At 32.9% G+C, this 12,247-nt stretch overlaps 1 protein-coding gene across 1 annotated transcript in view; it reads left to right on the top strand.

Moving 5' to 3' along the window:
* LOC102898593 (VIP peptides-like) overlaps positions 1–7,961 on the top strand; it is a gene marked incomplete at its 3' end in the record, with an annotated part of 44,938 nt that extends 36,977 nt beyond the window's left edge. The window contains exons 2-6 of the mRNA XM_025049482.1: positions 4,233–4,344; positions 5,180–5,269; positions 6,257–6,361; positions 7,116–7,242; positions 7,906–7,961. Coding sequence (XP_024905250.1) covers positions 4,241–4,344; positions 5,180–5,269; positions 6,257–6,361; positions 7,116–7,242; positions 7,906–7,961 — 482 coding nt within the window. The remainder of the gene's footprint in view (positions 1–4,232; positions 4,345–5,179; positions 5,270–6,256; positions 6,362–7,115; positions 7,243–7,905) is intronic.
* Between the last annotated feature and the right edge of the window lie 4,286 nt (positions 7,962–12,247).

Genomic DNA, 12,247 nt, shown 5'->3' with positions numbered 1-12,247 from the left:
AATACTGCCATTTGCAACAACATGGATGGACCTCAAGATAATCATGCTAAGCAAAATAAGCCAGACAGAAAAAGTTGAAAATCGCATGATATCAATTATATGTGGGAGATAAACCTAAAAGCAACAAATGAACAGACAAACAAACAGAGACTCATGGACATGGACAATGGACTATTGTTCAGAAGGGAGAGGACCAGAGGGGAGGGGAAAAAAATAAAAAATAAAATGTTAAAAATAAATAAATAAATAAAAGTTAAAAAACGAAAAAACAAACAAACAAAAATTAGAAGACCTAGCTTTCAATCCCATATTCATAATTAACCACCAGCTTGACCTCGCAAACATTACTTAAACTCTCTGGACATTAATTTACTTATCCGTACAAGAAGGATCTTTGTTCTAACTGTATGAAAGAATAATAACTCTTCTTATAAACATCACTTTCTGAGAAGCCTTGAGATAGAAAGTAGGTTTTGTTAAATATGTGAGGAAATTATTGAAAGATATGTCAAAGTAGGGAAAAAGCTGATTTAAACAGTGAATTCACATTTGTATTTTTGTATTTAATAAGTTTTATAGTAAAGAATTCAGAATAAATTTAGCTATAGTATTTTTTCCATTGTTTTTTTTTCTGGAACCATCCATATTTTACCTGGTTAAAGAATCTCTGATTAGTATCCATTTCCTTGAAAAAAAGAACTCTTTTTAATCTGTAAATTAAGACTTTGAACCTGCAGATGGTGCTATGATCTCATTTTAAAATTCAGTATTGCTTTCTAGTTTAAGTTTATTGAAAAAATTACAGTTCTTTAGTTTCTTTTTATCAAGAGGCAATACAATTGACTTATTTCTCTTTATTTTTGTGGTTTATTATTATAATGGGAGAACGCGTCTTTACCAGTGGGAAAATAGACTGTAGTTACTCTATGTGAATGCGAACTGGTCCCTTAGAGCAAACAATAGTGAACTTTTATGTCTTTTTCTTTCGGATTTTTCCGCTTATCACTCAGCATCAGTTTTTCTGTGACTCTCAACCAACTTACTTTTTGCCATTGCTATACTTGAATAAAATTGCTTCACTGAGAATTGGGTGGCAAAGAGCTAAGGAGAAAAAACTCCATTTGAACACCATTTTGATCTCTAGTTTTTAATATTCAGGTAAAAAAAAGTTTTCTTGGAATTAAGCCATAGGAACTCCGGCTTAAGTCAGAGCTGTCAACTGGGAAACAAATTTCCAAATATTTTGAAATTTAAATCATTTAATTCTTCTTGTAGTTAGATTAGAAAATATGACTAAGCCTAGCAGAATATTCTTTTATTGCATCAGTATAACTTTGAATGAAGCAAATGGACATTAAAATCTTAAAGTAGAAGAAAGAAAGGGGCTTTTGAGCCATTTTCTTTAGAGGAACTTACAAACAAAATGTAAAAGAATACACACTGAAAATTTGAAAAATAAAAAGAAAGATGGCATTTACATTGTTATCCATAATATTGTTAATGTGGCTGCATTTTTAGCTTAAACTCTGGTTAAATATATGGTAAGCTACTTTTAGTTAAAAACCCACAAATAGAAATTAAGTAGTTATTAGAGCACAGTGCCCTATAAATGCTTTCCAACTGGTTCTTTGCAACCACCTGTCAAGTGATTTAGTTGGAAATGTTCAAAGCTGGTGTGGATGTAGGTGTGTTTTGGAATGGGGAAAAAATAATTCTGCATAGTACAAAGACTTATAAAAATGATGGGCATAACTTTTTAAAAGAAAGGAAAATGGAATCCCCAGAGGTGGACAGTCTGATCATTTAGTTTTTGAATTATTTGAGATTATATATATGGCAGTACATTGGAAACGATGTTATTCTATAGCAGTACTATGACTACTTTTTACAAGAGTGTGCATGTTATTTTACTATCTTTGAGCTTTTTTGAAACGTTTTCATTGGGATTAGTTTCAACATAAAAGAAGTGTAGTAGTAGAAAGATGGAAATTTTCTTCTAGATGCTTTTAAAATTAAGATAATTCTCAAGAAAAATTATATGAATCAAGATCTACATGACCAGCATAACATTTTCTTTAAAAAGTACTGGAAGAATTGATGCTTTATAACAAAGGAGAATTATACATTTGTAAGTGTCATGGACCTAAGTCTTTGCTGCTTTCTCAATCTATTCCTGTAGATAAAGTTCTTATTTTCTGAAAGGATTTCAAGTGGCCCTGGCTATAACACTAATCATTCTTTTACATCCTTATTGCTAATTAAAGGTTAAAATATTTCACCTTAAACTTGCTTTTTAAATTTATTTCAGAAGAGAACATTCTACTTTATCTCTTAGATCTTGAAGTCACTACAAATTTATATAAATCAGATATAATGGCAATTAAGTAAAAACTTCTAGTCCTACTCAACCTGTGGAAGTTCTGCATGACGTCAATCAAAGAGCTTGTGATTGCTCAACCCTAAGTACAAGCCCTATAAAACGATAGGCTTTGAAATGCTGGTCAGAGTAGACTGAAAAGCAGCTGCTGGAAATAACATCCAACCCTTAGCTAGAACCAAGTTCTGGTTCAGCTCTAAGGGCAGAGAACTCGTGGAGCCAAAGATAAGTTTCTCAAGTCACCTGGTAAGTATATAAATGCCTCAACATTTCGCGTATGAAAGGGTTTTCTGAAATATTTTGTTTGACTGATGCTTTTCCTGCTTGCTCTATTACTAGATAATATTTTTTAAATAATACATTCAGTGTATTTTTTTTTGCCTGAAGAGAAAATTTTAACTAAAGAATTTAGTTGATATAGTTGATTTTGAAATTTTCAACTCGTTTTTTAAGTGCTGTTTTTTCTATGTCATTTGTTGTTTATGTGAACCTAGGAAACATTTATTTTCCTCTTTAAGTTTACATTCTGTGGTTTTTATATACAGAGAGAAATAGACTGTGAAATCTTAAGTTTCTATTCAGAAACTATTTAGAAATATAATGTGTATATGGATTAGATATAAAAAACACAAGCTTTGTTTTAATACATTTCTCTTTTTATGGCAAAAATTATTTCAACTGTAATAAGTGGTTCAGTGATTTTTTTGGTATTAATTTTCACTATTAATAGAGTTAAGTTGTTCAAGCCCAGGTATATGAAAATCAGTTCCCGGTAATATCTAACATTAAAAGTGGAAAAAGAAATGTTTATATAAAACAATTTTTATGCTAATAGATATAGAAATATAAATGCATATATATATATATATACACACACATATTAAGTACATGATACCCTAGTTTTATATTAATCAGATGCAAAAACTTAAAGTAGAAGAAATTATCAGGTTTTTGAAACTTAGAAAAGATACTAAACTTGGATGCCACAACTCTAATAAGGACATGGCCCCTAAGTTGTTTCTAGCAATGTAAGACTATGGCATTCAATATATAACTGGGCCAACATGTGCCGGATGACGGATAGGCAGCAGTTGAAAGGGATCTTTATCATTCAAGCACAAATTGATCAGATAGAAACTATACTGCATTTTCAAGCTTTCTATAAGACAAAAATGTTTTTCTGAACTCTGCAAGAACCTTCAGAAACCTCTGCTAGTTACCCAGAATTCCTGGATATCTACCTACCAAAAAAATGGAAAACACTTATTCACAAACATACCTGTACTCCTATGTTCATTGCAGCATTATTAACAGCAACCAAAACATGGAAACAATCTAAGTGTCCTTCCACAGTTGACTGAATAAAAAAAGTAGTGGTACATGTGCACAGTGGAATATTACTCAGACGTAAAAAATAATGAAATATTGCCATTTTCAACAACGTGGATGGATCTTGAGCGTATCATGCAATAATAAATGAAATTAGTCAGACAGAAAGGACCAGAACCATACGATTTCACTCATGTGTGGGACATAAAACAGAAAGCAACAAATGAACAAAACAAACGAAGTCATAGACACAGACAACAGTATAGAGGTTACCAGAGGGGAGAGGAGTGGGGAGCAGATAAAGAGCGTAAAGAGGGTCAAACATATGGACGGAATGAGAGTAGACTTTGGGTGGTGAGCACACAGTACAACGTACAGATGATGTGTCCTAGAACTGTACACCTGAAACGTATGTAATGCTATTAACAAATGTTACCTCAATGAATTAAAAACAAACCAAAAAATGGATTCCCTGGCTGGTGACATCTGTGGTTGGAAAATCTAGTGTGACTTCCTCCCTTTCAAGGTGCAGAGATGGAAACCAGAGGGAAGCCCCAGCTCCTCATGAGCCTGATAGTTCTCAGTATGCTCTTCTCACAAATGCTGGCCTGGCCTCTTTTTGAAGCACGTTTTTTGAGGTAAGTTCTTTTCGAGTCAGAGAGTCAAACATTCCATCTTCATCTCGATGAGAATTTTCTTTCCGTCATTCAGACGACTCGATTTTTTAAAATTATGCATTATTGATTTGAACCTTTGGTCGATATGTTAAGACAAATTTTTCAATGTCGAATCAACATGATTATTCCATACTAAAATTGTGCTAGTACACAGGATTATAACCAGAAGGCCCTACAAAATTCATTGAATTTAAGTGATTATTCAGAAATGGAGAGATTCTTTAGACATGATCAATGCAGACATATACATTACATTTTGAATAAATTGTGATATATAATATGTAATAATTTGAATAAATGAAACTTTGAATAAATTTTAGGAACTTAGAGAAGGAAAAACAGTTAACCCTCAGCTCTTGAGGAATGTTTGAGCCAAATAAACATCAACGAATATACAAATTGTCCCAGTTTTTATGTTAAATATTACGTTGTTTTCAAAGTTTCTATTTTGTAGAAAATCTTTCTTCTTGTGAAATTTAACTTTGCAAAGTGAAGGCATTCCAAAGGAAGTGTACTTTGCTTAATGCTATGACAGGATTGAACTGAGTAGTTCGTATGCTTGACTTATACAACTTGTAAAAGTTACATGCATCTATCGTGTGGGATGAACAAAAATTTTACTATTGATACTCTCAAACCACATAAGTCATGATGCTATCCATATTTTCTGAATGGGCGGTATTTTCCAAGATTTTGAGTGTCTTATTTCAAATGACTGTAAACTCATAAGCATTGTCTTGTGAGAAAAGAATGTATTATACATCTATTGTCTTTTTTCTAATATGTTGGATATCAGAGTACCATTGGAAGAAGAGAGTGAAGTTGATCGAACTTCATTCAAAGCAGACACTGACATCTTACGAAATGTATTTCCTGAAAATGGCAGGTGAGTTCGGTTTTATTGAGTTTTATAGTAAAACCTGTATTTTTTTTTTGAAATATACATGTTTTATTTTTGTGTCTCCATAAAGCTACTCCCACAGCACTGCACTGCAGGTTTCCATGGGCCGTGGCTTCATCCAACCTGACATACTGCAGGTCTTGCAACTGCACATGATTCTCATGTACTGAGGCTGTGACAGGCGAGGATGAGCAAACCATTCACTTGCATTCTGTTATATAAAAGGTCAACATCAGTAATTGTACCAATTCTAGTAAAGCTCTAGGAAAGCATTTAGGATTCCATAATATAGGAAGTTGGAAGGAAAGAGTTTTATGTCTATGCAAAGAAAAGATGTCTAATAATAAGAGCCACTCATGGACAGAGCCATTCCTCAAGAGCAACATTCAAGTATAGACAGCATAACTCAATATTGAAGACAAAAACGTAAAATCTTTTTCATCTGAACAGAAAATTGGGCTGATAGACCCTAAGATCCTCTCCATTTCAGGATATTTTGTTTCCACATATTTTTAGAGAAGAAATAGCAAAAGGCATAATAAAGCCTTTGATAAAATCAAGATAGTTTTTTCTTATATATGTCTTTATGCATGATAGAAGAATAAAGCACAATAAATAAATTAATTAATTAATTAATACAAACGAATTTAAATATATTTTTCCCAACAACATCTCTCAGAAAAGACTTAGTTTTACAGATTCTATCAGGGAGCATTAATTAATATTGAGATATATTTCTAAAAAAGCTAATTTCTTTAATTGTTCAACATTTTGGGCTGAAAATATAGAAAATATCTTGCTATACGTGACAAAAAAAATCTTTTACTCAGTTATTAGAAAATTTCTTTTGGACTTAAGTGCATAAGATGCTTTTGTAATAAGCTGATAAGTTTTTTCTTTATTCATTGAGTCAAAATAATATTTTAGAAAAATAATTTCAAAATAATGGATATCTTTTCTTCCTTGTTTTAGGAATGCCAGACATGCCGATGAACTTTTCGCCAGTGACTTCATTTCAGTCTTGGATCAACTTCCTAAAAAAAAATACCTTCGGTCCCTTATTGAAAATGGAGATAGGTAAAGCAAATGTATTATTTTTAACAAACGTTATGATTATTTAATGTACACTTATATTTTCACTGTTAACAATTTATTTACTTAGTCCTAAATTGTTAACCCTTGATAATGTTCAGTTTCATTAAAAATAATTTATATTCTTCAGTAAAATATACCAGGCCCATGGATTAGAAGATAGGGCTTTCTAGTAATATCATACCCACTGGCTCCAGACACACTAATTTTTCTTTAGTAGCAATCATTTGTAAATCTGCAACCAAATTGAGCTAACATAGTAAAAAGAAGACATAGTATAAACTGAAGCAAATTTTAAGGTTAACCATAGTACTTGTTTTTAGATTCCTTCCGAAACCAAGCACTGAATGATTCTTTCTTCAAATGTCCGACAGCTGAATATTTAGATGGCACGATACAGATGGAAATAGATTTTTAAAAGCATTTATTTTAAAACAGATTTTCCTTTCAATAGCAGAACACAACTCAAATATTCCCCCATTTCTATTTTTTTAAATAAATTATTGCTCAGTTTGTACGAAATGTATCTTAAATCACTCCCAGAAAATGCTAAAATGTGTTGGATTATTCTTTGCTCGATAATCCTTCAATTTAGATGCATTTTTCTTTCAGTATTTTTGTGATAAAAAATGAGTTGGGTGTTAGAATTCATTTTTATCTGACTCCAGGAAATTTAGAACTTTGGCATATCTATCATTCCTTGTAAAAACTCTGATTTACTTTTCTCCACATTTCTCAGCAATAGCATCTCAGAAAACCAGAGACCAAGCAAACGCAAGGCAGATGCAATCATTGGTCATTATTATGCTCAACTTCAAAGGAGGAAAGCTCTGAAAAAATGGTTGTGGAAACAAATTGTGACTCAGGTAAAGAAAAAATTAGGTAATTATAAATTATAAGGTTTTTTTTTTTTTTCCAAAATAGAAGCTACAAATGGAGACTTATTTGTCTATTTCATTATCCATCTTTTTCTCAACCTTGGCTGCTATTACACTATCCTGCAGAATGTTTAAAATACTGATGTCTGAGCCTAACCCAAAACTCATTGCCAGGAAATTAGTGCCCCTATGGATATGGCTCTTGACATTTGTATTTTTTAAGAGCTTCCTAATTGATTCTACTTTGCCTCCAGGGTTAAAAATGATAACTGTACTGTTATCTAGTCTGAATCTGGAAACAGGTTTTATCAAAAGTACTGATTTTTAAAACAGGTAAAGCACATTCAATCAGCAATGTAATATCACATGGAACTCCCTTTATGTGTGCATTCAATTCTTTTATTTTACCAAATTAAACCATGAATTCTTTTGTCTTCCAAGATTCTGTAAAACCTCTTTCTCTGTGGGGTAGATAGATATTGGAGCACAATAAATAGAAAGTGGAGTGGTCTCTCTTTTATTCCATTATTTTTGTTTAGAAGGTGAGTATTAAGGACAGGTAATAGCATAGGTCACATATTATTACTTCTTTAGATAGTTTCTTATGTAAAATCCTAATGAAAAATTTTCTGTGTGAAAAACACAAAACAGCACAAAGATGATGGAAAAGCACCTGGGAGCAAAGCTGATAATGAAGTAGCCCAATAGTGAGTATACCTGTGTATTCTTATAATATTCTCACAGCAATCATCCAGGTATTTAAGTAGGTAAGAGTCACTTGGTGAGACACATCTTTGAGTTCTCACATTGAGACCTCATCTAAGAAGGACACAACTACCTGAAGTGAACCCCAAGCAGTAAATGGCTTAAAAAGATTAATGCAGGGCGCTGATCACATAAAAGAGAAAGTTCACAAGGAGTAAACAGTTTGTGATCTCCTAGGTTACTTAGAAATGTTCCTATCCTGTTGAGATCTAAAACCAAGGAGACTGTTGCACACTGATGAGGAAGACCAACTTTTTTTTTTTCTTTCTTTTTCTTTGAGACTCAAGCCATACTGCTTTCATTAGTTTAAGGTTTATTTCCACAACTGACTGCTAGCAACTCATTTAAGTACAAGGAAATACCACCAAATTATCGTTTTGTGTGTGTGCGTGTGTGTGTGTGTGTGTGTGTGTGTGTGTGTGTGTGTGTGTGTGTGTGTGAAAATACCAAAACACTTTGGGTCTAGTTGTATTCTTTCAAACATAGCAAACTTTATGCAGCAAAAGTCACATTTAGCTTATTTTAGTAATAAAGTGAGTGTAGATACTATGACTCCAATAGTATTCACTGTGAAATATGTTTTGAGAAGAAAAAAGGTGAATAGTTTTTTCTTCTTTTGTTAAGTAACAAATTTTTATCACAATTGTTTTTATGTATACATAGATATAAGACATATTCTTATTCTGAGTTAAGGTTTACATTCGCTCATAATTATGTCTACCATACTTTGCAAGTGCTTATTGCAATTTCATATTGTCACTATATCAGAAGTTGGCAAAATTTTTCTCTAAATGCTATGGAGTAAATGTTTTTGGCTTTGTGGGTTATCTGCTTTCCATTACAACTAGTCAACTAACTCTGTAATTGTAGTGTAAAAGCTGCCATAAATAATACATAAATGACAGGAGTGCCTTTGTTACAATAAAACTTTATTCATAAAACATGAAAGTAGGCTAGACTACAACCTTTATGCGAAGGATAGTAAATTAGACCCAGCTCAGACTAAAGACAATTCATGGTCTTTCTTCAGTCCCTAGATAGTACATCTAAGGTTTTCGTGAGAGTCCTCGAGAGTACACAGAGGGTCTGGGAAGACAGCTGTACAATGGGTTGTTTTTATCCACTGATTACCCTGTCACCTCTAAATGACATACATGCTCAGGGGTGCTGCGCATGCTCATTCATTATTATGAATAGATACTTCAAAGAAATGAGTCTGTTGGCTCAGAAAAGAAAGGTAATCTCATATAACTTCATGAAAAAATGTTTATAATAAGTCCCTTTCAGTAAATTAAGACATACAACAGACATAAAATATAAAGGGGGATTAATCACTCTGATTGTATAAGTGTTTGATTATTTATGAGATTCCATTCTTCATTCTTTTAGTTTCTTTTTTAAACAGGTAGCATCGGACAAATTCTTTTAAGTGAAAATCTTGTGGGTCAACCATTTGTTAAAATTACAAATGGGTAATTCTTAAAAATTAAGCCATTTTCACTGTAGTTTCCTCTCTGACAATCAGTCTCTTTGAAGATGCCCTCTTGATATCCCACAACACAGTCTCCTGTCACAGGCCATTGACCAGGGTCAAAGAGAAATAGATGTGTATCAAATGAGTGGATAAGTAAGTGAAACTAAAATATTGTTTATTAAATTTTTTTTGCTTAAATACCAATTCTTTTTCAGAATTCCTGAAGAAACATTATTAGAAGTAATTATGTTTTGATTTCTACATCAGAATTTCAACAAATCATTTTCAATATAAAAACAAAAAAAGTGTTGTGCATGTTGTACTTTATTCTAATATAAAAACTGTGATACTTGTTTTGGAAATGTTATTTGAGAGTTCTAAAATTTGTCTTTAACTCATGAAAATCGTAGAGTTTCATATGCTGTGTATTTTTTCTAACAAAAAAATATTTAATGATAAGTAAATACCAAGTTAATTGAACCTGGCTTTTTGGAAGTGTAGTAATAGAATAAATTAATGTGTTTACTTATAGAGCACACTTAACTATTCATAAGAGTGCAGCAGAAATCCAGTGTGTCCAAATTTGAACGTTAAGCAGATATAATGTTGTTAAATAAACCTCAAAATGTCTAAGAGAATACCAACAAAGATAAATAGACTTTCTTTTAAAAAATGATTTTTTTTTAAATGTACGCATTCCCATATTTGTGGGCAACCTTTATTTTGAATGGGATTAAAAGAGATTAAAAATCTCTTACTATGGGACCTCTAATTGCCAATGACTCTCTTCTGACATAGTGTGTCAATGAAGGAGAACGGCCTCTACTTCTGACACTGGACCTTCCTTTCATGCTTGTGATAAGGATGTGCAGAATGTAAACTGAGTGGGCCATTTGTTTTCAGTAATAAATACTTTTTCCACAATCGCTCAAAGAATGCTTTGGTCATACTGTATTCATCAGTAAAAGTACTATTAGAGATACAACTGTTTTTCTAAAATGAATGTAAGAAATTAAATGTAAAAAATAAAAATCATTGCTTATCATTGCAAACACTTTCTATTGTTCTGTTTTGAATGGTGCAGCAGAGGCTACTTTTAGCTCTACAGTTGCAAGCACTGGATAGTTTTTGTAATGCGTAATGTAAAACTATGTTTAATTTTGTGTGAGTCCTAAAATAAGTGACTTAGTAAGAAAGAAATTCCTTTCTCATATAAGGCCAGAAGTAAAATATCAGGGGGTTAGTATGATGATTCTGCTGCATGAAACCCTGGGAAATCTGCATCCCTTCCAGGTCACCCTTCATCTACTAGGGTGTGGTCCTTCTCCTCACGATCCAAAACTGCAGCTAGAGCTCCAGCCCTTGTATCTGCAAGTTTGCAACGGAAAAGAAGAAGGAGCAGGAAAACAAACAAAGCCAAGAGTACATTCCGGTTCTCTTTTAAGTAATAGCTTATGTTAACATTCCCTTGACTACAACATAGTTTTATGGTCACAGTCATTTGCAAAAATGCAGGGGAATGTTTTGCTTTGTTTTGTTTTTATATTATATGTCCAGCTAAAAACTAGGGTTTTATTCGTATAAAACAAAGAAAAAGAATAGATGTATGTGGGTATTTATTTTTTAATCAGACTCTGGATCTTGAAATCTTACCAAAAAGGCTTAAAGAACTTATAGAGAAAGCAGGAATCATAAATGCCAGTGAAAAATCAATATCATCTCAAGGCAAAGCTTTGCTTACTTCTCTTTACTACAATTAGAACAGATGGCCATATAAGGAGAGACTTGTCTAGAACTAGCAGTAATTACAAAGGCATTTACGGGATTTGACGTACATTAGACTAATTTATATCTATTGTTTACATCTCTTTCACAAATTATCAAATATTTCTTTAGTGACTTTTCTGTGCAAAGCACTGCACTGAAAACAGAAATCTTCTAGATGTTATTTACACTAGGAATGTCATGAAGATCCAATGGGGGCAAAATTGCAGTGCAATGTAATGGGACTCTAAAGAGTTTTCATTTTATTGTCTAAATGTAAATCTTCCCAATTTAGTCCCTATTCTTTCAAGAAATAGTTATTGAATGACTCTAATGTGCAATGTGGAGATGCCAGATTTGAGTGTTTGACCAGAGGGAACAGTCCTGGCATATGCGGAGGTCAAGGAAGCCATTGTGGCTGGAGCAGTGTCCCCTGGATGAGGGCCGACGAGGAGAGGAAGTGGGAGAGGTTACCAAGGACTAGACCTCGAGGGGCCTCACAGACCACCGGAAGGACATGAGGACAGCGATGATTAAAAAACATGAATTTATTACTTTGTTTTTGTTATTAAAAAACAAACCTCTGAAACTTCTAATGTGATGCTGTCATAGAAAAATCTTTTCTTTATGGTGATGATTTATTATTTTAGAAGTAAAGCATTACACGAATATAAAACAATTTACATTTTTAGAAATTCCTGAGAATTCTTTCCAATTCTCATTGTTCTTTCTCGAATTCAAAGATTAACATTAGTCAGGAATTTGGAAACACTGCCATGGAGGGCAGGGTTGTGGAAGGGTCTGAATCCGGGGCATAAATGGAAGGTTTATATACAGGATTGTTGACCTCTAATGCTTGCTAGAGAATTCTAAAATACCTCGATGCCCTGACAATTAAAAAATTATGGCGTTATTTTCTTTAAAAATGGGGGGAAAATTGCCTGGGAAGCGCTACGAGAGAGAAAACATTTCCTCGGCCCTTCTCTTTTG

This window comes from Pteropus alecto, unplaced genomic scaffold (assembly GCF_000325575.1).
Source record: "Pteropus alecto unplaced genomic scaffold, ASM32557v1 scaffold176, whole genome shotgun sequence".
Taxonomy (NCBI): Eukaryota; Metazoa; Chordata; class Mammalia; order Chiroptera; family Pteropodidae; genus Pteropus; species Pteropus alecto.
The sequence above is the reverse complement of the archived record's forward strand: the minus strand, read 5'-3'. Positions and strand labels throughout refer to the sequence as shown.